Source organism: Diadema antillarum, unplaced genomic scaffold, assembly GCF_040938485.1.
Source record: "Diadema antillarum isolate AM-2024a unplaced genomic scaffold, OU_Dant_1.0 scf00000068, whole genome shotgun sequence".
Classification (NCBI taxonomy): Eukaryota; Metazoa; Echinodermata; class Echinoidea; order Diadematoida; family Diadematidae; genus Diadema; species Diadema antillarum.
Genome location: NW_027270957.1, coordinates 367025 through 384760, shown reverse-complemented (window position 1 = coordinate 384760; position 17736 = coordinate 367025). Strand labels below are relative to the sequence as shown.

General features: G+C 38.0%; 1 protein-coding gene across 1 annotated transcript in view; it reads left to right on the top strand.

Annotated features, from left to right (window-relative positions):
* The window catches only part of LOC139716637 (synapsin-like), a 38425-nt gene extending 21300 nt beyond the window's left edge, over positions 1 to 17125 (top strand). The window contains exons 4-7 of the mRNA XM_071628165.1: positions 9043 to 9117; positions 14809 to 14911; positions 15561 to 15673; positions 16819 to 17125. Of these exons, the coding sequence (XP_071484266.1) occupies positions 9043 to 9117; positions 14809 to 14911; positions 15561 to 15673; positions 16819 to 17125 (598 nt within the window). The remainder of the gene's footprint in view (positions 1 to 9042; positions 9118 to 14808; positions 14912 to 15560; positions 15674 to 16818) is intronic.
* The last annotated feature ends 611 nt before the right edge of the window (positions 17126 to 17736 follow it).

Here is a 17736-nt window from a genome sequence, read left to right as displayed (position 1 = left end):
CATCATGCTTGTTTACCATATTTACTTTGCCCTTGACTCCAATATTGTGGCATGTGTTCACATCTTACGAAGAAAGCACTAACAGTCGGCTGTTCCTTCAATGCCATGAAGATTAAAGGAAAAACAAAGGAGCGACATTTTTTGTTTCAGAAAAAGAAGTTTTGTAGTAATCGCTCCCTGAAACAGATTCAAATATCATCTGAAAAATTATTACCACATCAGTATGTCATAAGACAGTGGATGTAATGAGCTTGCAAGATAGCTAGCTTTTAGGTAGTCATAACACATTGTATTCAAACTATTGTTATTTGCCAGGTTTATTTCTCTGTACAGAATTATCATGTTACTTGACTTCTTATGACCACCACAGGATAAAACAACGACAACATTGGAATCATTAATGAGTCATGTATCTAGTTTGTGACAACTATCTTAAAAATTAATCATTAGGATGATGAAAGAAAGATCCCGATCAATACGGCACATACACTTAGCTGTAAGCCGATACAAGGCTCTATCTTTGGGGGACAGTACACTGTTGTTGTTCTGAACAATAATCCATAGACCAATTCAAGGTCTATCCCATATGCCACAACAGGCGAGCTTATGTTTTGAGAATCTTGTGGTTTTCAGTGACTAAGGCTTGGAAAAGGCTGTTCAGAATACTGTACCTGAGCAGTACTGGGTAAGTTGCTGGTTTTCATGCTATCATACTGATAGCATTGTGAGCGGAAAATTTTTGCATTCAATGAGAAGGGAAAATGAAACTGTAATGCAATTCAGCTGTATAGAATATATACACCCTGCTTCCTATATCACTGTAAATTATGATAATAGTGATAAACAGCAATCCAGTCTCTTAAGTCTCACCAGTTTTTTATTGGGAAAAGTGAATCTTGCTTCTTTGATTGTGGCATAACACATATGTGAAAAATAAACATGCGGTAAGATCAGATGTGTTGTAGTTTTAAATGTTTTCATTGTTTCAGTATGGTGTATGTTACAGCTTTGATTCAAGACATTTCCTTATGTTCGAATGATGAGCAATATAAGCTACCTGTGATTTAATGACAGGAAAAGGAATCAAACAACTAGAGATTATGGTTTCCCGGATAAAAAGAAACAGGCTTATTAAAAGGGGAACACAGGTGCAGGTAGATAAAGAAAGAAAAAGGTACACATATGTATATAATGCAAACTGTTTTTTAGTTCATTTTCCCCCATGACATGTTGTTTTGATGGTATGACCACATTCAGTCATGATTTTTGTCACATTCATCAATTTTCCTTTCAATTGTCTCCAATCTTCTGTTTTCTTTTCGTTGCTTTTTTAAAAAATAATCCTCTCTTGCCACACGAAAATTCTAATCTGATAATTGCAGAAAGCATGGATAATCAGGGCAAAGGAAGAAATAAATTGATGCAATTTGCCAGATGATACAAAAATGAGGGAAAAATATCAAAACACTGAAATCAATCATGCATTGTAACCTGTTGTGACAGCCATATATCAAGCATATTTGTAAATTTCCCTCACAGTTTTTTTTTTTTACTTCAGTTTTTTTTTTCGAGATTAGAGGATGTGCGTACCTTCTTAATGATTGTCAGCATGTGATGTATGCCCATGAATTCATAATCCGCCCGTCGTCAACTCCCATAAACAAACTGCAGTTTGGGCGTTGGATTATTCCCAGGTACTGTATGGGTGTAGTTGGCACCCCGCCCCTTCATTTCGTTGAATCAACCCTAGCAGAAGGTTTGTATGTGTGGCTCACTCTCCCTTTCTCTCTCTCTCTTCCAATTTCTGTCTGTCTTTTCTTCTCTTTATTTGTAACGCAGTCCGTCATTTTTTTTATATACCTGCTGTTCTCTCTCCCTTTATTTTTTTTTTTACTTCCCCTTTTTTCTCATTCTCTCACACTCTCCATCCTTCTTGATGAAGTATGTCCCAGTCATCATTGTAAAATATCAAGAATTTCCATTCTCATTCCCTCTCTCTCTTTCCCATTCTCCCTCCCTCTCTCTCTTTCCCATTCTCTCACATCTTTTATTCCTTCTGTATGATGTATATTGCCCTATCATCATTGTGAAATATCTGGGGATCCCCCCCTTCCCCCCCCCCCCCCCCCCCCCCCCCCCGTACTTCTTCTCACCTGGACAAGGTCAGACAATAGCTGGGTGTTAATTCACGATGAGTGAAACCCTGCTGCAGGTGGCCAGGGGATGAGCATCTACACCCCTCTCATCTAATTAGGAACCCTCTTCTCTCGACAAGTTTCCCAGGGACCGACAAGTTTCGTCTCTGCCATCTCTCGATCTCTCTCCCCCCCCCCCCCCCCCCACTCTTTCTCTGTGATGCACGGGGGCCACGTACAGTAGCCCAGTTCGTAGACGGTAGGTCACTTTCCTTCACCTGTGCGATGCTCAGATACATGTTACTCAGGTTTGAGCAAGAAAGACGTAAGTCAGAGGGGAAGGACCATAAGGAATTGCTGCTAATATGAGCTGGTAGATCCCTCCAAGTATGAAAGTGTTATGTTTAACTTTTTTGCCAGAAATGAGACAACAGAAAACTTGTATGGTTGCAACAACGATGATAACAAAAATGGAAAAGGTAGCAACAGTAGCCATCAGATTTATGTGTTGATTTCTAAAGTACCAATTCAGATACCTAGCCCATTATTGCTTTGCTCTGGAGTTTACAGTGCCTTTCTATAGCTTCAAGAAGAGAATTTGCATCACCATACAGTCAAAGTTCTCACTCATTATCATTATGAACCCTGAGGTCTTTATCATCTTTAAACAGTAGGCTTGCAGAATTGGTAAGAAGTACGAGGGGATACTCAAGACAGCATGGATTATAAAAATTTCACATTTTGCATGATGTGTACAGTAAAAGATGCTTCAGTAACCACCTGTCAGTTAAAAAAAAAATGCCTGTCCAGTCAGACCACTACATAATTGTGTCCCCCTTCAAATCATTTTGCATGGTAAGGAACCTGTCTATAGAGTGATTGAAGTGATGATGTTACAGTCTTTTGTTATTGCTTTGGTTAGAGGCAGGTGCGAGCATGGTTTAGAGCATAGGGTCAGTGAGGTTGCTTAGAACCAGTTTCCGTGGCAACGAATGGCTATGATATCACACTTTGGTACTCTTATAAGGACTACCTGCTCACAGAGACCACTGTTTATATCTCCTTTAGATGGTCTTTACACACAGGTTTTGCTCCACTTCTCTTTCTCCTACTTCCCCTTTATTTTTTTCCACGGTGGTTCCAGCTCTGCCGATGAGGCCAATTCTTTTTCTGGCTAAGGTTGTCTGTTGGTGCCAATGAAGTTTTATGTCCATGGCAACTGCCAAACATGAAAACAGTGAGCTGTAATGTAATTTCATTGGAAACAAGAGTTGCATCTTTTTTTCTTGTCCACTTACATCTCACTGCTGGAATACATCGGACCCAATTGAGCTCATCACACCATTACATCCTGTGTTCTCTTTCCTTGTGTGAGGAGGGATGGGTGAAATGTAGGAGTTAGGAGAGGCAGGGAATAGAAATGTTGGAGGCCCATTTGCGTCGGGGAAATATTGCAACATTTAAAATTGAAATGTTTAAGTTTTCCAGTTGCACTGCAAAGAAAATTTGCACAGTTGCAGCACTACTACTTTTAATAGCACAAGTTTGTTTGTTTGTATGTATTTTGCCACTATAATGTACAGTTTGCTTTCCATCAGTCTGCCGCACACAGTTATAGCTATGATGCAACAACAGTCTGAGTGGCGTTGCCACGGGGAAGAATCCATGCATCAGGTGGAAAATAAGTGGCAAACATTAAGATTTCTCTGCCCCCAGCATTGTCATTGCAAAATGCCATCGCAAACTTCATGCAAGATAAAAAAAAAAGGAAATAATCTCACCCTGGTCAGCAATTTTTCTGGCATTGTTTTGAGTGTGGCATTTGATGCAGTTGTCTAGCACTTTCACAAGCACTGGCCCTTGCAGTATTGATAGGGCCTAACCTTTTTTTCTCTTCTGATTTTGCAATATTTTTTTTTTCTGCATCATCCTCATCTATATGTTATCATTCAATTACTCTGTGGGGAAAAATTTTTATTTTTATGACAATGAATCAGATGCTGCGTCATTTCTATTCATGCTGTGATTATTCCTGAATGTTGTATTTTTGTTTGTCTGCGAGATGCTATCAATTCCGTTGCACATGAAGACAGCCACACTGTGGTCCTGGGCTTTTATTATGAATTCCTCGATGTAATCATGATGGCAGAATCATGATCACAGTGGGTAATTTCTGAGTCATTATTGACAACCAAAATAAAAATCATCACATGAGAGTGATCAGTAGAGTTTGTGAAAAGTGCATCTTTGATTAACATTATAACAAGGAAACCGTTAGTGTGAAACTCAACTCTCTTTTAACTCTTTATGTGCCATATTCGCACGCCTGACTCAGTCGATGACGTTCGCATATTCTGCTCAAATGCACAAACCTGCCCAAACCGATCCATAAATCGCAAAATGCCACAGTGCAATGAAAGAGTTTCTCACCCTTCTTTTCCTGTCACATGTAGCTAATTGCATTTTATGTGGTGATTGACTATCAAGTGGTGTTCCTCACTGGATTTGAGAGTAAATTCTAAGTTTCTGTCGCTGTTTTGTGTGCATAAGTCATGCCTTTACAATTTTGTAGCTACTAGATTTGTCGTGCAATGTACATTAAAGCAAAGCTCTGCATTTTCTTCACAACTTTGCTCATCACATGTACAGGGTAACACAAATATACAAAAGATACATAGATTTGAAAAACAGAATGTTTTTCCAAAGCATGACTACATTTCTGTCTCAGAATAATGTGGCACACATGCAGGAGTTTACACCATGGCACATAAAGAGTTAAACAAAGTAAACAGACCTTATGAAATGTCATTGAATCTCCAGTCCTGCCATTTCATGTACACAACCGCTAGTCTGCTGGTCAGGTCTGACACTAAATCTCTGCCAAAGTAGAGTAGAGGTATCTAGGTTAAATGATTAGTGTGCTATTCATTGCTTTTCTCTGAATCTGTACATAAATCTTGACAAGTTTCTGGCAGAAGAGGAGGCAGCATGCTGGTTGAATGAATTTTTTATCATCATTTTTATTTGCATGTGTTTATCATTCTACAAGCTCCTGAACCAATTTGAACCAGTCCTTCAGCTCCTTCACCAAACCACAGATATGTAGTTATGGGACTTGAAGGGTAAAGTGGGTATCGCATTGGCTTGAAGACAACATGGCGGTGACCTGGTGGTGACTCGAGTCTCGCTGGTCAAGTAGTGATCATGGAGACGTCTTCGTAACGTCTCTTGGAGACTAGTCTGGTCTCCGGGTAGTCACAAGAGAATCAAACATGTTTGATTTTTTTGGAGACATTTTACAGTCTCCAGCTGGTCTTAGAGATGTCTCCAAGATGTATCCTCAGTTGTGGCCATGTTGTGGAGACTTGTCAGCGAGGTCTCAGAGACTTCTTTGCATTCTTGAACAAATCAATATGCAACCTACTCGAGAGGTCCCAGAGACATCTCTGCAATTGAGAAGACGTCTTGGATGTCGCGGCAATGTTCTTCATAAAAAACTACAGTTCTTCATATTGCAGACTTGTCTCGGTTATTCTTTGGCTGACAGGTAGATGCAAATATGGGAAACTCATAAGCAATGAATTCATCTCCCCTGACATATCAGAAGAAATATTGTGCAGAAATCAACTGTCATATAAATCTGCATGTCCTAGCTAGACAATGCTTGCGGTGATTAACCCGTTGAGGACGGTTTGATTTTGCTACAGCACGCATTTCCCATAGACACCTGCCCGAGTATACTCGGGACTCGTCCTCAACGGGTTAAGCAATTTTGACAAGAACACCTGGCACAGTATGCGATTGCAATGGGTAGCCATGTAGCCTTACATCTTACTTTTTACTGCAATGAGCTCAAAGTTAAGTGAATTCACCCACTTTGGGGCATATGGAGGAGACATCTCTTTCCCCCAAAGGACAGATCCCGACTCAGAGAGGCCGCGTCGACATCACTCGGGCATAATTGGACCTGAAATGTTTAGATGAGATAATGAGGGGAGTGTTGAATCATCCATTGTTTCTCAATTACATTGCAATAAGAAAATAACAAAACCTTGTACATCGTACCATGAAGACAGATGTCACACAGTTGTCAAGGGCCAGTTATAGGTTGCCTTTGAAAAAGAAAAAATCTTCCCAAGAGAAGAACTTTTGAAATACTCAATAAATGTACATTTAGACTTCTTCAGCTTCTTTTTTCAGCATATCTGCAAAATTACTTTAGACTGTTTAAATTTATGCCAAACTTCATGCTGCCTTTGTGGGATATTGTTTTAGATTGATTCCTTCTTTCTGAAATGTTAATCCAGTTTAATCCAGTTATTTGAGTGTTTAGATGTGAATCACTGACTGAATGAGGTTTTCATCAGAGGATTAAAGTGAGAAGACAAAGTTTTGAATATTTCCAAGAATTCTTACCACAGAATCTTTGGAAATCTACTTTGATAATATCTTCAGCAGTGATTCACTGCACAGGATGCATATTGTCTAAACAATGTGTCCAGAAAAAAAAGGAACATTTATTAAGTTTCGTCATTTGTTTCTTTCTTTCTTTCTTTCTTTTTTGGGAGGGGGGGGGGTGGGTGCATCTCAAGAGGCTTGTGCCACTTCTTGAAACTGTTCTTGGAAATATTGTGAAAGTCATATGGTTTACAATTTTATCAGTGATTTATTTTACTGGATGCATCATTGGCTGAGAACCAGAAGGGCTTTACTGCAGTTTTGAGGCTATTGAATTATTGATATCATATTGTAGAGCTCGATCTCCTCTACACTATGGGGTCAATTTTGAATTATTTTCATCTTCAATAAAATGTTACAAATTTAAACGACAAGGGTGCTATATTACCGTATATTTGAAACAATGCTAATAAATCTGCCCACTTTTGATCGAATAAACTTTTTATTTCGTGGAAATTGATTGTTTCGCTTTTATTTACTCTCAAATCTGAGAATACAATGGCACCCTTCTGGTTCTCAGCTGACAACATATTCATTACAGTTATACCTGTCACACAAAAAAATAATGATGATAAAATCTGGGTTATTTGTTTGTTTGTTTGTTGTTGTTTTTTAAAGTATCGTAATGTCGATAGTTATAGGGTTTTGTAATTTAATTTGTGTTCCTGGAAATATGCCAGGTGATAATTAACGATGGGTGTGTAGCTTGAGTGATAGATCCACCATGACAGCAAGCTCGCCGGTGTCCTTCAACTTACGACACACTAAATAGTCAATTAGACTCCGAGTCGGGTAATCAAACATGAACAGCTCCCTCGACAGGCCTGTCAGGAACAGTCTGCATCAAGATCACCTTCAGGTGGGCGGCTGGCTGACAAGACAGCCCGCATAAATCTGGCTCCTGTTCACCAGATAGCTGCATGCCCCAGATTTTCTGCGTAGATCTGCGTCATGTTGAAGCTGAGTAGATCTGCTTTGTAGGGCAGGGTAAACTTCTTCCCAATCAGACAGTTCGTAGGAACATTGAAACCCAACTCACTCCATGAACATCATTCAGATCACAACTAAGTATCAAGTGGAAAATGGTATTAATTTCACCTCAAGGGCAATATGAATTTGTTTCTGGAATGGTCAACTTGCAAAACACTTGCCACTTCATGTTGCCTAGTGAGGAGATTGTTAAATGAAGGACTTTAGCAGATACCTGTTTGATTCTTTACACCACCTCAAGTAGAGATCTGTAGATGCATTTTAATGAAATTGAGGATATGCAAGGTGCTACTTTCATTAATGCAAGTCATTGTGAAATACTTGATTACTGTGCAATGTTGCCAGTTATGTTAGTATGCTTGTATGCATCTGGATAAAAGGGGTTTCCTCTCTCCTCCCTCCCCTATATTGATTTATTATTCATCACTTTATCTATATTTTGTGTCTATCAATTCATCTTTGGTTGCAATTTTTATTCTCTGGTCTATGAAATGAAAATTAACATAATCTTCCATATACCTCAGTCAACCTTTACATGGAAAAAACAACACTACACACATCTAGCTGTAACAAGCATTTTAGGAAAAAAAATAGAAAGATGAACACAGAATGATTGAAGATACAACGTTGCAAGTTCAAAGTTCATGCAATGAGAAATGAGAAGCTTGAAGGAAAAGAAGAGATTGAACTTGACATTCAGAATTACAAACTAACACAAGAGGAAGGGGAAAGCAGGAAAAGAATTATAAACTGACAACAGAAAGGCTGGATTACTTCTGTAAAAGGAGAATGAAACAAAGAATTAGGTGTCATCGGTTGTCAGGGTCCCCACAGGGTCATGGTCTCAAGAGAAAAAGATGACAAGAAGCATGTGTCTTCAACACAATACCAAGACAAGGAGAATGAATCTAGAACATGCTGTCTTGAAAGTGAAACTTTCTGCCACAGAACATTTGATCATACCAAATGAATATAATGTGTTTTAGTTGTGTGCTTTAATAAATTACTTACTTCAGTGGGGGTTGAATTTTAACCCGTTGAGGATGAGTCCCAAGTATACTTGGGCAAGTGTCTATGGGAACTGTGTGTTGTAGTAAAACCAGCCCATCCTCAATGGGTTAAAAATAAAAAAAAAGATTCATTAAAAAATATATATACATATATAATCATTATAAGCTTCATTATTCCAAAGGTTTTTTAATACAAAAATGAAGTATGGTTTGTAAATAATAAAATGAAAAATGAATAAATGAATGAATAAGAAAGGTGCTAACAAGCCTTTTGATTTACAAACTTTTTTACTTTCAAATTAACAAACTTTTGGAATAACAACACTTATTTCAGTTTGGCTGAATGAACTTTTGGAATAATGAACCGCAACTGCATTTTGGACCTTGCTGTTCAAAGTTTTTCAATTAAAAAACGTTTCATGTAACATTTAATTTCTTGTCAAATCCAGGAGGACCTCCATATCTGGCAACTGGAAGGCAAACACAGGATCATCTGTGGTTGAACAGATCGCTATGACAGACAGGTAAGTGTTATGTCTTCCTCATCACTGCATTTAGGTTTTATTTTTGCAACTTTTGTGTCCCAACAGAGATTTGTGACATTAACAACACAAATAAGGTATTGCCAGCTGTGACACAAATGCAGTGTCTATTATATCTTTGATGGGAAATCATTAGCTTGCTTTTCAGAAGGGATAGATATATTTAAAAATAGTGTTAACATTAGGCATACATTTGCTGCTATTACATTAACCCGCTGAGGATGAGTCCCGAGTATACTCGGGCAGGTGTCAATGGGAAATGCATGTTGCAGCAAAATTAGTCCGTCCTCAACGGGTTAAATTTTCTGGGCATTCCTCAAAGGGGCTTTCTCACTGTCTGAGAGATTCCCTTTTTCTATTGACTGGGGTTATGATGATTTGAAAACAAAAGAAAAGAAATCCCTAGGAAATATTCAAACGATGTTTCTTAAAATTAAAAAAAAAAGCCCATCTTTAAAAGTTATAGAATATGAAACAGGTGATTTCACACACACAGAAAAAAAAATACTCATCAAATATTTGGAAAAATATGAAGTCCATACCCTGATTGAATGTTTGCCCATTTACTTAGCATTTTCCCATGTGACCTTTTGACGGTTTGTCGCGGCAGTCACATTCAATAAGCCAGCAAATTATCTCGCCTGTCTATGTGTCATCAACAAGCGTAAGACCAGACAGCCAGTAAGTTGTGTAATTCCAGCCACATGATGACCTTTCCATGACCCCACTGTTGTTCTTCTTCTGACGACCCAACAGACATGGAGTTAGACTAAAGACTAGCACTTCTAAAAACTATGGTTCAGACATCTAGGTCTGATATTAAATTACTTACAGAGAGGACGACACCAGTGTCACAAACTATCAGATGCAACACGGGTAAAGTAAGCTTATACTTGTCTGTGATTTTAGGCAGAGGGATAAAAACGATCGCTACTCTCTGTACAGTAGAAACAGAAAATGACACACTATGACAAAAAAGAAAAAAAAATGGCTGACATATTTTTGTATATGCTTGTATTTTTCATGTGACTTTTTTCTGCGCATTCACTGTAAACTGATTCTTTTTTTTTGTCATTAGCCACTGGGATTGCATCCATGTCTAGCAGTTAAAGGACAAGTTCACCTTCATAAACATAAGGATTGAGCGATCGTAGCAATATTAGTAGAACACATCATTGAAAGTTTGAGGAAAATCGGACAATCCGTTCAAAAGTTATGAATTTTTGAAGTTTTTGTGCAGTAACCGCTGGATGAGAAGACTACTGCAGTGTATGAATAACTCAGATGTCACATGCGTACAACAATATAAGGAAAATATAAAGAGAGTTTCACAAAATTTCATCTTTTGAAAAAAAGTACACATTCCCTTGACTCGTTACCGACATATGTTGTGGATAATATTATTCCCCCTGCCTTTAGAAAGAGACAAGTCAAGTGGTCTTTTATTATGCGAAAAAAAGCGAAAATATGTTGAATTTTCTTTACATTTTCTTTATACTGTTGTACGCATATGACTCACAAGCTGCAGTAGTCTCCTCATCCAGCGGTTCTAACACAAAAATTTTAAAAATTCATAACTTTTGCATCGATTGTCCAATTTTCCTCAAACTTTCACTGATGTGTTCTACTTATATTGCTGCATTTTCCCAATCCTTATGTTTATGAAGGTGAACCTGTCCTTTAAAACTTTGTTTGAGGGTGAAAGTTCAATCATGGTTATGTAATAGTCCATTGAAGTATAAAACCTGGGTGACACTGTGCAAAGTGTATTGGAATTTGGAAATCTTGCAGGGAACAAGTCAAGATTATTTTCCACATAGTTTTGATGACTGTCCATAATTCTTTAATGATAGCATGCAAGTCATTGCAGGTGAAAAGTTGTTTTTTAATCGTATTTTGATTCATATTTCTATCTCACTTTACAAGGAGTGCTATGTGCAGGTCTCTCGGTCATTTTCTTTGCCGAACTTTGACTAAGCGTCATTCCCAAAAAAGTTACCAAAAGCTAGCACATGTCATTTGCTCCTATGGGTATGTATGGGTGTGGGCTGTGTTTGAGAAGTTTTGGTAAATCTTGTAGAACAATTTCAAATATGTTAATCTCTATTAGTCATACAGTGTATCTTCATGTGAGTTCTGTTTAAATGCTTACTTTTGTATACAAAATCAACTTTTTCAGATATAAAAAAAAGAAACAAAGCATTGTGATATTTTAAGAATAGTTTCCCAAAATAATACATAGACGTCTAGCTGTGACGCATCACTGTGGCGCAACACGGCATATATTATCGCCTGTCACTATCGAATTACAAGTGTGCGAGTGATTACAGAAAGTGTTATTCAGAGAGCAAAATTTAGACCGCCTACTGGCGGGTGTTAATTTACCATCTCTGAGTCATTTTGTAGGCTACTCTGCCCTTCTGTCCCCGACCAAGCACTGCGCGGTACTAGGTGTGCAACCTGCTGAGAATGGTTGAGTCATACAGCGACACAAGTCCCCCGTCCCCCTTGAGATTTCTAGTCCTGTTCATAAGATACAGAATCCACAATTACCCACCTCCATCCTTTACTATTTCAACATGATCTCTTGTCAACCTTTCACCCATTTTTTCTCTCTATCCTTCGCTCTTCTCCTTTTTTTCTGTCCATCTTTCATTTTGTTTGTCTTCATTTCTCTTTCTCTGTGGTACCATAAAGATGAAGGACAGTATACACAGCTGCCCATTGTTCACTATCGCTTCTTATCAGGTATTCTTTGGGGGATTTTTTTTTTTTTTATACATGTAGACAACCAATCACTTGTAGGTTTCTCACAACTTTTTGCTTCTTTAGGTGTGTTCAGCAGATATTCTTGAATATCTACCATCAAAATCATCTAGCTTGTTACTTTAAACCTTCTGCGACAGTCAGAACATTTTTTGACAATTTGCATTTGCTCCAACATAATGCCTTTCATCACTAATTATGCTTCTTTACAAAATGTACACTTGCCACATCTAATAAGCTGTGGTGTTTTCAGGACTCTCACATTTGTTGTAGTTACAGCTGACAAGTTTGACCATGTGAAGTGTACACATTTAAGCTTAAACATTCTTTGGCGATGTGATGTGAAACTTGACATTTGGAACATCTTGCCTTTCTGCTCTCGCTTTCTGTCACTTTTTGTAGTACTACCTTGCCTGTTCAGAGCAAGTTAAATCAAAGATATGAAATAGCTCTCCTTTATTTGTAGATCCAGATGCAGTCAGCAGGAGCGATCTTCCATTTCTTTTCTTTTTACTCTGCTCTCTCTCGCTCGCTCTCTTTCTTTCTCATCTCTCTGGTCTGTCTTAGTCTTCTCCAATGGTCCCTTGATATTGCGTCCCTCGTCAAAACGTACGACTGGCTCACTGCCAGCGTGGCCGTCCAGGGTCCATCCACTCCGAGCGCTTCTAGGATAATGACAGAATCCTACCCATTATCTTAGACCGTCCCTTGATGTACGCAGCTTGGACGCATGCCACGACTTACTACTACACCTTGCAGTCTGCCATTCTGTTCACTGCACGTTCTCCCTCTCAGTCTTACTTTGATGCTTTCTTTTGTTTTCATGACACGTCGGTGAAGGACTAGTTGAGCCTGATAATAAAGAGATGTCATTTTTCTATTGTAAAAAAAAAAAGAAAGAAAGCATAATTTACAGTCATATTTTTACCAAAAAATGCAACATGAAGTGAAAGAAAGTTACATAAACATTCCAGATAAAATTAACTCTCGGTCTTAGTACCAAATAAAATGTTTATTTTAAATGGTCTAAACAAGTAGTGGTCAGTAATGGTCATAGTGTAATCACACAACTAATGCAGCTGTGATCAAAATTGTTATATTGCCAGCAGTGATGTCACATCAGGTAACATAATTCCAGAATTTGGCAATGTACTGACAGGGCTAGAATGAAATAATGTGTGTTTATGTAGACCAGCAAAGAATTGTTTCTTTGTCTATCATTTTAAATGTAACACTACTAAACAGTCAAATGTGGGTTATATTGTCCCCTGAAGACAAAAATATCTTTCAACGCTGTGCTCTGCGGGAGAATATATTCCCTTGGAGAAAATATAACTCCCACAGGGATGTGAAGTGTTATGTTACACCTCTAAAGGGGAATATTTGTGACCCGCTACAACAAAAGGATCCTAAAGTCGCTGACGGCTGAGCCGAGAAAATCGAGTTTAAAGTCACATCATCAAAATTGGTCAAAACAATCAGATTTCTGTTTTTGGCATAATTTTGCAGTCCAATGTTTTGTCTATCATCTGCCAAAGTTTCGAAGCTTGATTTTGAAAGGAAAGGCAAGAAATCAGCATTTTTCTGAGCCATGATTTTCCGACTTTCAACGTAACAGAAACGTGTCCAAAGATTTGGATTTAGCGCCGCAGCTAGACTCCACCCTTAGCAACGAGGGAGTGATCTTATTGGTCAGTGCGTGGCATCATGATTACTGATTGGTTGCACGTAGAGCGCTGGCACTAAGCTTGAATGAACATCGAGGAGGTCGCTAGGAGCATACCTTCTATTGTCAAGCAGTGAAAACTGTCTCACCTCCCCTTGATCATGATAGCGTCGGAAGGAAAAACTTTGGAGGCATTTTTCTCGAAACTCTGATTTCCTCAACCACTTGACATGCGCTAACAAAATCATCGATATCTCCGTAACCGAGCACTTTTATGAGTTGTGCTATATATGAAATTAAAGTAGAAGAGTAAGGGAATAATGTCATGCCATTTTCATAAAATTTTCATCACCCGACTTTCGGATCCTTTTGTTGTAGTGGGTCACATTTGTATAATATCCCATTGCTTTGCTTCCTACAAAGTCTGTTCTGCTCACCTCTTGTTTATTCTCTATCCAAATGTTCCATTTTTCTTTATGCGTGGGTTCTGCTCCTTTATTTTCACTTTTTCTTTCGATATGAACAATCAGAGAGCAGATAATGTGTATCACCCACAATTTTTCAACATGAACAATTTTCTTCTTCAACTAAAGTCAGATTTGTGAAGATCCTCAACTTTATAGCGATATATGTAACATTAAACTTTGATATTTGTGACCAGCTGTCATTGGTGATAGAAAAATTCAAAATGTATCATTATCACTTTTATTTGAAAGGGCTTTGCAGTTGAGGCTCTGCTAAAACTTGCTGATTCACTGTGTATTTGGTACATTTTACATCAAGCATATTTTGATATTTATCCCAAAGTAGTCACACTATTGATGATCCTGTTTGACAACTGTCCCAATGTTTTCATGTTATGTTTTGGTTTTGGCTTTTTGTGTGTGTATGCCTCATGGGTGGAAAGTATAGAAAAATCACAGTTTAAGTAAACATACAATACATGTATATATACTGTGAAAAAAACTGCTAAACACACTTTATCATATATCCCAAAACGTCATATTTTGTGGAAAGAAGAATGACAACTTCGCCAATGATTAAAAGAAATAAAAACTTCATACAGTTGAACCAGGATATACAATATTTTCATGTCTGTGAAGAAACCAACCTTGAGTGATATTCTGAAAGTTTTTGATGCAAAGTCACACCTGTGATGTAAATGAAGCAGCAGCATATAGTTGGTTGTTGTTGGTTCATAATCTACCATTAAAATATGACTATTCATTCCCTCCCTCTAGATTCAAACTGTGGGTAGATGAATGTGCCACACTCTTTGGCGGAATGGATATAGTCACAGTGGAGGCCATTCACACCAAGGACGGGAAGGACTTTATCATCGAGGTAAGCACAGGGTCCTATATCTACGAGGTCATGGTTATCCTCAACGGATTAATGACAGTGATTCTATGGCCAAGATCGTTGTAGTGGTAGCATTAGATCACGTTCCAATAACCTTGAATAATGTTATATTATATTACACTGCATGCTGCCCTAGCATTATCAGTGCAGAGTGTGGTGAATTTGCTTTTATAATGTTGTTTTTGATTTAGGGTTTTTTTTTTCACAACTCTTAGTTTTTGATAATTGATGTGTTGGTATAAAGTTGCTTGGGATCAAGAAGGGGCTTAAAGGACTGAAATTTAGGTAATCAAGAGAAGATTTATTTTTGTTACTCTTATGACATCATGTGAGAATTTTCTAGGATATGCTGCAATAATTGAGCAATGAATTCCTACTGTAGCTGACTGTTCTTCAATTTCAGGGTTTTCTATGAAGTCAGACAATACTCATTGCATTTGACAATTACTTTGAAATTTTGAATTACCAAATCTTTACGGTATTTTTTTTCTTTATACATGTGTGATATCCACTTGTGAAATATTCTATACATGATTTCAAGGAAGAATGTTGATTTGAATAGGATTTTATAGAATTAAATCCACACACATATATGTGACCTCTGACCTCTCATACTTTGACCTATGACCAGGTCAATGACTCCTCCATGTCCTTGATGGGAGAGAATCAGGAGGAGGACAGGAAGTTGATAGCTGACCTCGTCATCCAGAAGATGCACGCCACTCTCATCCGCAGCTCCATCAAGTAAATTCAGCGTTTCCCTTCTTGTTTTACCCCTTCCTTATAATTTAACAACTGGGGTGGGTTTTTGTTGTTGTTGTTGTTTTTTTCAAGACAAATATTGGTGTTGTTGATTGTTTATGAAGTTGAAATTAATGTCCACAACATAATTTACTGTAGGATTAGTTGGAGAGGGTGCAGTAAAAGGGGGGGGGGATAATAATGAAGACCATGTGCGCTTGAACTTCATTACTTAGATGTCTGCATGAAATACATCTTTTTTAATATGAAAAGCAAGATCTTATAACTGATTTGTTTGTCTTTCAGTCATTTTATCAAATACCTTCAGGATATGAATTGTCTGTCTTTCTGTCTTTTTGTTGTTGTTCTTGTTGTTCACCACAGGCAAAATAATTGGGGAAATATATAATTATATTTCTGTAGTCATTATTTCTCTAGGCTCTCCATACAGAATAACTTACATAGTTGATAAAAAGTAATCATGATAAAGGTACATGTATAACATTTTTTCTTGGGCAATATTAATGGCCATTGAAATGTTTAGACCCTGTCAAGTATAGTTGACAACATTCTCCTCTGTAAAGTCAAGAGTGCAAAACAAAAAGGTAAATGTGAGAAAACCTTGAGGAAATTTCTCCTTTATTTCGAATCAGTTAAAGGGAGGGTACAGTTCTGGTCGAGGTGAAGATTTAGGTTTTAACGTTTTGTGAGATATTCAGAAACCACTCTATGAGATGTCAAAGAGCATGCGCTTCTAAGGGGTATCAAAAGTTTATTCAATGAAAATCGGTTTTGAAATGGCTGAGATATCCAAAAACAAGGTGAAACAAAGAGATACTAATAAAGTTGAGGCATGTCGCCTTTTATTATTAGCACTTTTTTGGATATCTCAGCCATTTGAAAACGAATTTTCATCAAATAAATGTTAAATCCTTCTTAAAATTACACGCTCTTTCATATTTCATAAGAGGCTTTTCATTATCTCACTTAGAAATGTTCAAAACATGAATCCCTACCTCAACCAGTACTGTACAGTCCCTTTAAATGAGTCGATTTCATATACCATCATCAGCAAAGTGACAATATTGTGATGACTGCATCTTCCATAAATTCTCTCTCTTTCTCTCTTCCTTCCATGTTTCTTCCAGTGCCAAGTCCAACTCCTCCCTGTTACTAAGCACCAGTCCCAATATGCTGACATCCCGCTCCGCCCCCCACTCCCCTTCCTCCACCTCCCCTGCCATGACCCCGCTGAAGGCCCCGCCCGTTTCCAACAACCTCACGCCCAACAGCATCAAATCCTCCGCGGCCGGCAGTCTAGCATCGATGTCGACGTCGAACGCCACTGCCGGGGGATCGCAGGCCTCCTCGTCAGCCAGGGTGACCCCCACAGAGGAAGAGGACACGTTCAAGAATCTAAAGAAGACATTTGCAAGCATCTTTGGAGATTTGTGATCGCACAGCATCGTCCTGTTTATGTGTTCCTCTTTCTGGCAAAAATGAAATACTTGAAAATAATAAATTTTCAATGTTTTGTGTTTTTCTCAAGTTAGGAGCTCTCACTCTATAATTGTATGCCATTGGTCATTTTTCCTTTAGAAATAAATCTGTAACTACAAACTTAACACAATTGTTGTGACCCCAGTAGTTGGCATATGTGAGAAATCGTGACAGTTTTCTTCTATTTTCAAAGGGATTTACATTGTACCTTAAAGTGGGAAGCTTCATCGCTGTCATATAAAAAAAGTGGCAGCCTGGTGAACAAAGTTATGGCATGTAGATGGAGAAGTTACATAGCTATGTCAGTATCAGTGTTAAGTGCAATATGGTGTCTTTGCATTTGACTGTGACTCCTTTCTGCAGTTCTCTGCATTTATTAAGTGTTTAAAAAATCACTAAAAATAATGTTTTTCTCTTTTTTGGGGGGGATGTTGATGACTCTGACAGGTTAAGAGTTTGTCGATGTCCATTGTGATATGCAGTGAGGAGGGTCAAGGAAAAGACAAATGTTTCAACCATGGAAAAGTGATAATTTTGAATATGATTTCAGTGCATAGTAAAGAGTA